We start from the raw sequence: 13,547 nt of genomic DNA, 5'->3' as shown, positions 1-13,547 counted from the left end.
TGTTCAACTTGAATTTATTGAGGAAAAAAACTCCAGAAAAGTGCAGAATGTGGAATATTCTACAAGACAACTTTCATGGACACTTCAGAAGTCAACTACTGTGAAAAATATCCTTCTCAAAAAAAAAAAAAAAAGGATTATAAAATCACTGTTAACCAATATGTTATACTGTGGTTGTAACAGATAACCACTGTAGAAAAATTTCCTTATTCTTAAGAGACAGATGTTGAATTAAGGAGTGAAGCGTTATAATGCCTACAATTTATTTTCAGGTAGTTTTTAAAAATGTATATAAAGATGTAATAAAATAGATGTGGCAAATGTTAATAATTGGTTAATAAAGATAAAGAATATATGAATGTTTACTATCCCTTCAACCTTTTTGCAGCTTAGAAACTTCAGAATAAAATGTTGAGGGGAAAAAAGGAGCAAAAATCCATGAGCTAGACAGATTAGTTGTGTCAATTATTTGCTGTGTAATAGTAAAGAAATTGCTTCTCAGTTTCCTCACTGGTAAAATCACAAATATTCGTTACACATGTATTTCATAGGATTGCTTTGAAGATTAAAGACGCTATGTAAAACACTTAGAAGAATGCCCAGCACACAGTAGGCATATAGGTCTTATTATTTTAATATGAAAACTCTAATGCACTGTATCTTAAGTTAACCAACTACTCTTGTGTCACAATCCAGAAGGATCCAACAAGACAAAGAGAGGGAAGAGACAATAAGCCTTAAGAAAAGGAATTAGAGCCCAAATACACATCAGCAAAAGAGCAACTAAATAAAGTATAGAAACACAATACAACTTACAACACAATGCAGCTTAAAAAAAAAAATGAAGTAGTATGTATCTTGCCATGGAGGGACCCAAAGCACCTAGTCAAATCTTATGTATTTGTTAAATTTTTCTTGCAGTAGAGAGAAAGCCATGAAGAAATTATTCAAGAGCACATAACTTGAAAAAGGTAAAAATGTAAGATAGAGCAATGAAATAGCAAGTATGGAAAACACACGCTTTAAAATCAGGGTCCCATGTGTATGAAAAAAAAGGCTCATCTAGACAAAAGGCTTTAAATAGGTATACGTGCCATATGACATAGTAAATTAATGGCAATGCATGTAGCTAGAAATCTCTTACTAGCATTAATGCCTACCTACAGCAAATAACTAACTCCTACCTAAATCCATTACCTTCATAAAAATTAGACATCCCATTGGGTATCTGTGGGAGACTTACGGCTTAGGAGAGATTTTCTATTTACAGTGGCAGGAAGGACTATCCAACTCAAGTAACAAATTATCTTTGTATGATAACCTATGTTTGTGTGCACAGCATCTATACAGGTAAGCAACTCCATCTCTAGTCTTAGTCTGTATGGTTCAGGCAATGCTTATATCACACTCAGCACCAGGAGTGGGCACATGACACCAACTGAGGTAGCGTATCCTATTCCCATTGAAATTGGTTTAGAGATGAACAACTAACCTAAAGTGGACTGAAAGAGTCAAACCAAGAACTTCTACATAATTTACGAGGAAAGAAGGGTTTTTATTTAATTTTTTAACTCCTGGAATTGTTAGTTATACAGATCACGTAAGTCTGGGACTATGGGAGTCACTCTGCTTTGTGCAGCACTAAGTGTGCCTGGGATCTCGTAAGGCCAAAGCAGAAGAGAACAGCCAAAAAAAGAAAATATTTCTGACACTTTCATTTTTGTCTGAGCATCTAATTCAGCTGTCTCTGAAACCAGAAATACTCCTGAAGCTTCCCAGTTTAATGTGCTAACAAATTCCCTTACTTTAAAAAACTAGTCTGAGTTAGGTTTATCACATACGACTAGAAGAGTCCTGAATAATCTCAAAAACTTTTTGTGATGTTTTCATAAAGAATAAAATCAAAAACCAAAACAGCCGCCACAAATCCATTTGCTCAAGAGCATGTTAACTGTCATCAGTCTGGTGACCAGGAACTTGACACACAACTGTATCAGCATGTTTAATGATGCTAGGGGAGCACAATTTAACGTTATGTAACTCCAAGGGATACAAAAAAATTCTGCTAAAATCACACTTTGCATCTTCATAGTGCCTTGTCTTTTATTTTTTTAACTAAAATATATATGATTTACAATGGTGTACAGCATAGTGTTTCAGTCATACATATGTATACATACATATAATGAATACAGTCCCTGTCACAGGTGCCCCGTCTTACAGAAGGAAAAGGTGAAAGAACTGAAGAACCAATGTTAAGAAAGCACCGTATCTAGCTTGTTCATCTCCTACTTAAGGTTTATTCTGAAAATAGGTTCTAAACCAAAGAGGTTTAGACTTGAAATTAAACACTAGTGTTTGGTTTGGGTGCTTTTTAAGTTATTTATCCTTTGGGAAATGGGCAGGATGGAGGGGGAGGAAGTATAGGAAAAGTGAAGACTATGTGCTCTGAAATGAACCATTCCAAGGAAGGCAAGCCAGCAAGGAATGACCCAACGACATTACAGTCTATATACTAGGATTAAATTAGGAAGGAGTCAGAAGAAAAGATATTAATTTCTCTCATTTTAGAAAAAGATTAATATATTTATATAAAATTACTATTTTAAATAGGCAATGGCTTTCTAAAAATATTTTTCTCCAAAGTATCACACTAAAGGTATTAAGCAGTCATACCTGAAACATTAACTATTTTGTACACTTGCTATGTATAAAAAAGAAATTGTTCTTACTGTTGACGTAACTGCCGGCAGCTCTCAATATGATTGGATGTATTTTGATGCTGAATCCAATCCTATCGTAGAAGAAGAAAAGTGCATAAATTAGAATATTCCTCAACTAATAAAGTTATTAGGCTTTTAAAAATGACACAGCATACTTAGGTTTTTCAAAAATTAAACAAATCTAATTATAAATAGCATTTGGCTACTTAATAAAATTTTCACAAATAAAAATAAAAGGCCTCGAAACAAAAGCACTTAATATCATACCTCACTGATGCCATTTTAACACATTTTAGTATAGACAACGTTTTAAAAAATCACACCCATGGACACTCAATTTGAAGAAAAATATGTATTTAAACTTGGAGAAAATAAAAGCATGAATCAGAAACAACTCATCTCAAATATGAAACAACACTCCAGAGAAGACCAAGAACTCTATAAATAGAATGGTATCTGAAATGGCATCTTCAAAATATCATCTCAATGCCCTACACCTCTAAAATTCAGGCAAACGTTAACAACAAAAAAAAATCCTACCTCTTAGGCCAATACCATTCCAAACAAAGTACTCACTATATTGGCAAAGGATAAGATTAGTAAAAATATGAAAAAATGCTGCTGATTAATTCTAATTTATTGTCAGGCTACAAGGGAAAGTAACACCATTTCAAAGACACAGTATCCCTTACATATGAAGCTTTACAATGAACAAAAGGCTTTCTTATACACAGCTTCATTCACAAACCTGCCCTAAAATTACAGTCTGTACTCATAAATAGCTCCTGGAAGATACATCTGATTTTTTTTTTAAGGCAATACAGTTTTTAAAGATACAGTCCCCCAATTGAAACAATTAGTTAAAAGCAACATGCATATTACTCAATGTTTTATTGTTTCTCCAACATTTAGACAGGCAGAAAACTTACTGAACAGCTCCATATTTTAAAACTCTCCTTGAGGAAAATATTACTCATTTCACTTCAAAAACATTTTAGTTTGTCATTGCTAAAGATGAACTAGAAGTATCCAGAGTTAAAAGCCACAGTTCACACTAATTCTGGAAACTTCCTTGTCAAGAACTATCTGAAAATAAGTGCATGCCACTTGGAATATTCAGCAATAGGTTATAACAAACACTAAATTATTTCATTAAGCCATGAACTGACTGTGGATTGTAAAAAAGAAATGTTTGCTTATCCTGCTCAGTGATACAAAGAGAAATCTAGAAGAGACTGGCAGTTAGAGTTTCTAGAACTGCTAAACCCATGTCTTTGACATTAACTGCATATTGTTTACATCACACAGACACACTGGCAGGTAGTGAGTTGGGCATGACTTAATTGGACCATGAAATGTTTTATTTGAATAAGTTGCCAACATTTAAAAAACCAGAGATTTCCAGCTTTTCTTAAAAATACATGAAGATATAATTAATACTGAACATGTATTTAATGGATGAACTATCAGCTCATACTGATAGCTAACTTGTTTAAGGCTTACTCTCTCCAGTTCTACACACATATACACACACACACACACACACTTTCTACTGTCTTTTAACAGGCCCACTTTACTGACATTACTTGCTTCAAGCTCAGTAAATATATCTATGCCACCCCAGACTCTCCAGTAAGACAAGGGTCCAAAAGCAGTACTGCCTCTCCAGAGGAAAGTGATAATTACCTGCTAAGCAGGAGATGCTGCAAGGACTGTGGACTAGCATGGGCCTTGAATCAAACTGCGAAAATACCAATCCACAACAGAGCTCATTCTCTAATCCTCCAACTATCTTCAAAGTCTTTTATGCCAGTCAGCATTTTCTTGAACTGAATTACTTCAGTTTAAAAGTCATGGCTTCTAAACCAAGGACAGGCTTCTAAACCAGCTGGGGACAGTCAAATAAAAAGTAATTTCTAAACTAAGCTCCTTCTCTAATGTTTAAAACCCAATTTAGAAAAGAAATAATTTCACATTCTACTGTTGCCTTTTTTAGGCTATAGTTTTAAAGACTCAGAGGTGGGGAACATATTGTCAGATGTTACTTAGCAAGAAAAAAATCTGCAGTTGGTAATTTACATTTATTGGTTACACATTTATCATGTCAAATACATGCTTACTTACAAGGTAGCAAAATATATCACAGAAACAAGAAAGGCAGTTCACCACCTAAGTCCATGTTCACAACATTTGTCATCCAGTAGTGAAGAATTCATTAGTTAAGTCCAGTATGCTGTTAAAACGTGTTTATTTTAAATGGCAATCAATCTCTGTGAACTCTAACGATCATTAAATGATTTCTTTTCCTATTTTTACATTTATCTTATTAACCCATATGTTTACCAACTTACATCTGAGAAACTAGGGAAGCTTCAAATTAGGTGCCTTACCCCACTCTTCTCATTCCTATTCATCCTGCACACATCAGCCAGATTTCCCTGAAATACACTTTTAACATATCACTTCACATATGAAGAAACTTAATTAGCTTCCTAATGCCTCTCCCCTCAAGTCTTAACTCCTTAGGCTGGCTTTTCAAGGGCTTTCATACTTGTTGCTCCTACCTGAAACGGCATCCCTCCTCCCCTAGGTGTATCTAAGCCTACTCATCATTCAAGACTCAACTTCAACCTACTCTGTGAAATGTTCCCTCCCAGATCACTCTAGTCCAGACAGACTTAGTGCAGTCAGTCACTCAAGTAGTCCTTCCTAACTAGATTACAGAAGTCTCCTGATGTCAGAAAGTATACTTTTTAATTACATACTACTGAATACACAATAGGCATTCGTAAATTGATAATGTTGGCCTGGACTGACATAAGCCTACAATCAAGATAGAAATATTAAACATCTCTCCTCCTACAGAATACACAATAAGTTAATTACAATTACTGAACCATTTGTTGCCCTCCTCCAATTTTTAAAAAATTATTTAGGTGTGAAATTTTTCTCCTCAGTGAGACTGTATAAACTGCTTAAGAACATGTAAATTTTATACAGCTCTTCATTTCCTTCCTAGCACTTAATATAATCTTATGCAAAACTGGTAATCAGTAAATGCTTACTGAATAAATGTGTATCTTTTCTATTCTACAGATTAAATATTAAAACTTTAAGGTATTTTCCTTGGATTCATCATGACTAATTGAAAGTTCAAAATAAATGGAATACAGAGAGCCTAACACTCAATTCAATATTTAGGCCAGGGCTGCTTACAGATTTTAACTAAGTGCTATGAATTATTCTGAGATTTTTCAATACTTTGCTATCCCTTTTGATAGGGCTGGACAATAATTATTTTATTAGAACTCAGCAAATCTGGCTAAAATGAGGTAGAATGCTGCTTTTCCTTTGCTAGAGGCTAGGCCTTTATGACAAAAGCATCAATTCTAGGTATCAGATTCTTGTTGGTTGAAACCTGGTGAGTGGGTAATAGAAAGACAATAAAAAGGCAGCACTGGAAGGAGTAAAAAACCAGATAATTAACACCTATAGACTCTTAAGCCTATTTAAAGTATAGAACCAATGTTACGGCCTTGAATCACAGCTTATTCCCATGGGAAGTACACTGCTTCTGCCCATTTGTAATATACATCTTCAAATCACATTAGTAAATAGAAAAAACAGTGATTTCCAAATATATGTAAGTATATAAAACATACTTGGAAATTTCTACTCAAATCCACCAATGATTACTATCAAACAATACATTCTACATTATTTCAACACCTCTGTAAAATACTTCCTTCTAACTATAATAACCATGAAGATACCTAAAGCTTCGTTGTTTTTAAAAGACTTGTTTCTCTAAAGTTCTATCATTCTACACTCTATACTCTGAGCCCACAGCCGGTCCCAAAATAATTCATCTTAACTCAATTTTGCTATGGATTACATTATTTTAGAAAGCTCTTTCTCATGAAACACTAAAAATCCTATTCCAGATAAGAGTCAGAAAACATCTGAATTGACAGTAACTGTCTTTAGCCCAAGACTGGTAGACACATGCAAGGCTACGATATACTGTCTCTTAAAAGTGTGCAGTACAAATGTTTCATTTCAACTTTTTATACTAACAGATTCTCTTATTTAGATAAAAGTAACTTCACAACATTGTCTTGTAAGTACACAGTTTATGTCATATAAATTTTTTGTTGTATTTTCTGGGATAATTTATCAAAAGCTCAAAACAAATGGACAAATCCGTGTGGTGTGCCCAGTCACAGGAATACAGAAAGCCTAACACTCAATTCAGTACTTAGGCCAGGGCTACTGAGATTACATCTAAGTGTTGATGTTGCAATCAAAACTAATTTCTGCCATTTCCTCAATGACTAGTTAATACCAGCAAACATATGAGAATTTAGAGGAAACTTGGGCGCTGAGTATCATGATACAGTGATCTTTTAAAAACACTCACCTTCAAATGACTACATTCTACGTTACACAGAGAACACAAATGTGGAAATATTCTTGGAGATGCTGCATAATAATCATTCATCATAGAAGGAGTTGGAAGTCTCTTCATCTTCTGGGCATCAGCATGTGAAAACTTTGGTAGCCATGATGCTTTCACAATCCCAAAGGGAGACTGAATGGGAATATCAGCCTCTGGCTGGTAATTCTTTTTACTTCCTCCCGGTCTATGTACATTAGATGAATTAATGACAGGTTCATGTGGGATCCGCTCTTGCTGGCTTACAGCTGAAATCAATTCTGATGAAAAAGGCTGCTGGTTCACAGATGGAGGAATCAGAGACTGACTCATCGTCTGGTTAACTGTCTGGCTAATGGATTGGCTGACAGATTTTACAGGTTCAAGAACTGACTGTCCTGAAATGTGTAAGCCTGACATCTTGGTTCCACTCTCAACTGGGAAAAACGACTGATTATTGGAGGACTCATTGGGGAAGTCCATCTGTCGAAACACATCTTCAACAGGAAACATAGAATTACATATCACATTTGGAGCGGGAACAGATGCAGAAATGCTCGACTGTGACCGAAATTCATTCTTGATCTCATCAGTTGGAATTTCAGGATCATAAATACGTACTTCAAGTGGATCTTCGGTGTAGCCATATTTGCTTGCATGCCCATAATCAATCACATTACTCGAAACTGCCTCACTACCAAGTGTTTCTTTATTTCTGCTCTGAGAAGGTAAATTAGGTAATCGGCGCCCCATTTTTCGCATTCTTATATCCCTCAAAATTAACGGCATGTTTTCAGGAGTTAGCTGTTCATCAGGATAGCGACTGAGTTCTTCTAAGTCTTCATTAGATAATCCAAAACTTGCTAAGATACTTGAGGCACTCTCCTTCGTATAGCGGCTCTGTACTTTAGGACTCTGCTCTGTGACCTGCGTTACAGAGCTCTGTTTCACTCCCACTGCTGCAGGTATATGAGGCTCATCATCCCATCGGCTACCATGAGGCTTTCCCTTCTTTTGCTGTGCTTCATGAAAATCCAACTTTTCTTTGGTCAATCTTGGATCAGTTCGGTGGTGTGTTACCTGAACATTCATTCTCTGTGGTCCCATATTCTGGTAAGATTCATGACCAGCAAATCTGTGTGGAATTCCACGGGCTCTCCCTGCTGGGTAAAATCTTGGGAGACCCATAGATCCAGGCCTCATAAATGGTCCTGGAGGCCTCATCCCAGAAGGGTTAGGTGCTCGTGGCCTCTGAAGTGGAAAGCTTCCTCGAGGATTAAACCTGGGTCTCGACATGGCTATTTTCAAGAAAGCCTGATTTAATAAAGTATAAGGTGGTGTTGAATTATGTGAGGCAACGGCATTCAGCTGCTGAAGAGCCAACTGAGTCTTAATCTGAGCAAAGTGCAAAGGAGATGGGCCCAACAGAAGTGGGTTTGCAATGCCCAGGTTCAAGGAATTCACAAGTGGTGCGAAATTTTCCAAGAATAACACAAAGCTGAAAGTTAAAACACAAATATTAGATCATTTTAACTCAAACTACTTCATGAAGTGGGTTCTACAGCCAGTGTAAAACATTTTGAAACAAAGCCATGAAACCATTCCGCATTTCATATACTTTTAGAGTAAGTGCTTATGAGGATTTTAAACTTCCCCAAAAACTTTCTCTTCTTTTCTTTCCCGAATCCAGAATACAAACCCCAAACCTCAAGCCAGAGTTCATGTACACTGTGTTGCACTGGGTGCTGTCCTAGGTGCTGAGAGGTAATTACAACGCCTTTTAAAACTTCTCAGAAGTGTCCAAATCCTGCATGCCACTGGGGGAAGGGGTGAGGATATACATTCAGTTGCTGTAGTCAGTTAAGTTCTCAGTAGTTGCTTCTTTATCACCATAGATCTTTTTCCCCCTTCTTTTTGATTTTAGTGGAAAGGGATGAGTTCAGAATCATTCATTCAATTTATTAAACATTTTTTGTCTAATATGACAGTCATTATACTAGTCTCTGGAGTTTTAAAGCCAAATAAAACATAATTCCTATAGCCAAAGTACAAGCAATCTAATAAGAAAAACAAATCAACTGTAGTAGGGTCTGTCAGTATTACAACAATGCTAAAAAGTATCAGAAAAGGATTTATTTCTGGAAGAGGTCATGAATTCTTGAGTTTTATAGGATGAGTATCTTCTAGAGTTTTGAGGGACCTGGGAGAAGAGAGATTTCAGGTAACAAGGTCTTATTAAACTTGTATTTATCGAATTTTAGAAAATGCAGAATAGCCTAGGTTAAGGTTTCTGAAATAAACTGTAATAAGATGAAAACAGCTTGCTGGAATGATTTAAAAGTTTATAACTAACTAAACCTATTAACTGCATGTTTATGACAAAGCTATAAAGTTCTGGACGAAGATAAAATACAGCTTCAGTTAAGACATTTGTATCTTCAGTAACTCCATGACTATTTAATAAAAATCATCTAAGAAGTCAGAAAAAAATTTGCCAAGAACCTATCTCCCTTATGACAACTTTCAGCGACTGTTTTTACTGACTTTGGAACTTTCTCCAAAAACTACCCATTTTCAACCCTGTTTTCTACAACTTTAGTCAATGAGGTCCAAAAACATTTTATTTTCCATTTCTAACTAATCATAAAATTCTATGTATTCCTGTCAATATCTCTAATATGTACCTTTCCTTTCACCACCATCACCACTACAAGCTCTTATCACTCTATACCACAGCTGGCCTCCATCCCTATTCATTCCGTCATTATTAATTAGTATCCTTAAAACACTTCTTTCAATATCACTCCTCTACATAAAAATCTTTACCACTTTACTGCTTGCCTGTAAGATAGTGTCCAAACTTGTCAACCTGGCACTTAGTATATAACCTAATCCCAATCTATCTTTCACACTTTACTAGCCAATATTTAACAAAAATTTACACCCAAATTGGTTTATTTGCAATCTCCTGACCACTTTCAACATATTCTTGCTTCCATACTTTATTCATACCCCACCACCCAGAATACTCTTAGCTCTCTGAATCAAACTCACTCTTCAAACACAAGAATCTCTTTGACCATCTCCTATGGCACACATCAAACTATTAATCTAATAAATGCAGTAATATATGCAATGTTTCAAATTCATTTCTAAGCTAGTATCTCTGTATGTCAGAATAGAAGGGTTTGAATTCTACCAGATTCACCATTTACTACTGAGATCTTGGACAAGTAGTTAACCTCCAGATCATCAGTTTCCTCATCTGTAAAATGAGGAAGTATCTTCCTCTCTGGATTACTGTTAAGGACTAAAGTCAGATGAAATATGAGTATGTATAGTGTCTAACAAAGGAGCTGCCCAATAAATGTTAGTTCCACACTCCCTACCCTCACTCCACTGAGCAGGGGCCTTTCAGGTAGACAAATCACAGTCCTAAGCATCACTATCTTTGAAATCTGTCTCTGCAAAGCAGAGGGTAGTTAAAATTTAGACAGGTCAAAAAAAAAAAAAAAAAAAAAGCCTAAGAGATGAGCAAAAGCAGAAATTATAAAAATAATTTCTATCCCCATTCACACACAACCTCTTTCTATCTTAACAGATTCTTAAGAATACAGTTAGCTCTCCAGAAAACAAAACCTACCTTTGAAGAACTACAATATAATACATGCTCTGGAGGCCCAAAGGTGAAAGCAATCCAAAAAGTCAGCTGTGCTTTATAAAACACTGTTTTGAAGAAATTAATTCCCAATAATGCTAAAATCTTAAAAACAAAAAAACCCTCAAAATGCAAAAAGATTTAAAAAAAGGCAAGCTCCTCAACCACACAATAGTATGTTCCAGTCTAAACACTAAAAACACTTTTTCCTTGGCTATTATAAACTGAAAATCTAGTTATCCACATAGATTCACTGAAGCACTGGCATTTAAACAATCAAATATTATTGACTCCAGAATCTAAAAAGGGAAATGATGGAATTTGGGATTTTCATTAAAATTAATGTAGTAAACAAAGGATGCACGTCAGCAGGAGGGAAGGGAGCAGCTGGTGGGTGAGGGAAGTTTGATGAAGCACAACTGACAAAAATATTTGTTGTGGAAGTTGAGTGACGGGTCCATAAGAATTTATTACCGTTCCTCTCTACTTTTTTTACATGTTTGAAAATTACCAAAATAAAAAGTCAAAGTGCTAAATATTAGGTATATTTTTAACAGAAAGCAAAAAACGGGTGTGGGAGAGTATAAAACCGACATAATTTCATACTTCTCAATCTAACATTATCACACCAAGGTCTAACAAAAGCCAAGAGCAGCTAATTTGTTATGATTAACAGGAATGTATATGTAACAAATGCAGATTTAAGTCTAAAATCTCATTTTAGTTCATTTTTACCTACATCTTTCCTTCCCACCTGACTCAAATGACAGCATTTATTAAACAGTTTCATATTTCACTTTCTGTTTCATTTTACCTTTTGGTAGAAAAAAACTACTCGTGAGATGAAGAAAGTAAAATCAAGCAAAACAAGCAAAGGGCTCTTGATACGAAACCTCTGATTAAGAATTAAGTTACGCCACACCAAAGAAAACAAACCCTCAGTTTTTCAAGAATGAAACTGATATAACCTAAAAACAGTGTGATAAGAAACAAGAACTAGTAAGACAAGGGTAAATTTGGCATTAACACACGGAAAACAACTGAGCAGACAACAATTATAAAGCCTTTTTCATTTAACTCCAGTTCTGGCCATAAAGAGGTTCCTTAACTTATCAGAATTTATGGAGAGTCAACTTCATTAAACTAACTTGGAAAATCTGAGATCTGAGTTCTTAATTATTAACTTCTTTGAAAGTAACTGCAATTAAATAATACTAACCCTTTAAAATAAATTTTTATTCCTGATGATAAAAATAACATGCTTGTTAAAATAAAACGTAGTAAATGAAATCCTTACCAGTGAACTACTAGCTTGATATAATTCTAGTTTTCTGTACGTGCATACATACATGGATGGGAAGGGGAGGAGGGTATAGCAAACTTTACTATACTACTGAACTATACTACTTGTTATTTTTAATCAGCATTTTCCTATATTTAAAAATCTTCAAAAATATGATATTTTATGGTCACAAAACATTTTGAACTCCTAAAAATTATTTTGACAAGTAGCAGTTCAAAACTCTTCTACATTCTACTAAGAACTAACATATGCCACTCTTAAACAAGAATTAGTCAATGTCAACCATAAAAATTCTTTTAGAAGCATCTAGACGAAAATGAGTTCTTGAGGTAGACATGAAGAAATAGCTTGATGAATTAAAAAGATATCACCATTATACCTCATGAGATATTTCTGAGATACCCACCACCATGGACAATCAAAAACTGCCTGCTTTTTTGATGCAGTCTTTCAGAAGGAAGGGAATCCTTAATTTTCTTTACAAATATTGATAAAGAAATCTGAAATCTAAAAATATAAAAGCATCATCAAGAATTAGCCAGATCATAATATCTCCATTAGATTAATAAAAAGATTTACATTAAATCCCATACTTGAGCTTGACAGCACTTCATGGTTTAAAAGCACTTTGATTTTTATTATCTCATTTAAGCCTTACAACAACCCTGTGGGCAAGTGAATCTAAGTTTGCAGATTAAGTAAAGCCTTAGAACTAAGTGGCAAGGTCACAAATAGAACCCCTAATTCCTCTCAGTGTTCTTTCCATGCTGTATTCTAAACATATAAAATTTATTTTATAGCTTTGTTTTTTCCAATTTTTTAAAAAAGCAAAACATGTTCATTACCATCCTCCCCTAAAAGAAAGAAAAATCATCCTCATGACACACAGAAAAGAATAAAAAGTTTTCTATAATCTTATCGCAAAGGGAAAATTACCATTAACATTACTTTTCTAGGTATACACCCACATAACTCATTTGATACCCTTTCTTGGACCAATTGCTTGTCTCAGAATATATAAAATCTTTCACACCTTAAGAATGCAGATACTACACCAGCCAGTTAATACAGGGTGGATACAAGTCATTCTGTGCTTTTTTCAGTGTTAACTGTTACTCAATCTTCTAATCTTCTCTAGTATATAGATATGTTAAAAATGCCAAAATGTGGCACCTCAATGAAATTGTCCAAGAAACAGAAAGAAAAAAATAAGCAGAAAATTAGAAATAGTTTTATCATGAAGGACATCACAACTTCACTGCTACCTGGAAAGACTGATAACCATGATTTCAAACTTGAAAGAAAATGGAAGATCAACTTACTAATAATGCACAATACCAGGAACAGATCACCATGAAAACCATTAACAATCTTATATAGCAATGATTTAATAGTTATTATTTCCAGGAAAACAACTTGTTGATAAAC

The 13,547-nt window shown here is 34.8% G+C and overlaps 1 protein-coding gene across 7 annotated transcripts in view; it reads right to left on the bottom strand.

Annotated features, from left to right (window-relative positions):
* The window catches only part of ZNF638 (zinc finger protein 638), a 108,996-nt gene that overhangs the window by 45,177 nt on the left and 50,272 nt on the right, over positions 1–13,547 (bottom strand). For all 7 annotated transcript variants that reach the window (XR_004326408.1, XM_032497786.1, XM_032497784.1 and 4 more), the window contains exons 2-3: positions 7,144–8,656; positions 2,733–2,794 (exon numbers count right to left, since the gene is read on the bottom strand). Coding sequence is in view for 6 of the 7 variants with exons in the window: in XM_032497786.1 (XP_032353677.1) it covers positions 2,733–2,794; positions 7,144–8,454 (1,373 nt within the window). In the remaining variant the exon portion in view is untranslated. The remainder of the gene's footprint in view (positions 1–2,732; positions 2,795–7,143; positions 8,657–13,547) is intronic.

This window comes from Camelus ferus, chromosome 15 (assembly GCF_009834535.1).
Source record: "Camelus ferus isolate YT-003-E chromosome 15, BCGSAC_Cfer_1.0, whole genome shotgun sequence".
NCBI lineage: Eukaryota > Metazoa > Chordata > Mammalia > Artiodactyla > Camelidae > Camelus > Camelus ferus.
Note: the sequence above shows the minus strand (reverse complement) of the source record. Positions and strands in the feature narration are given on the sequence as shown.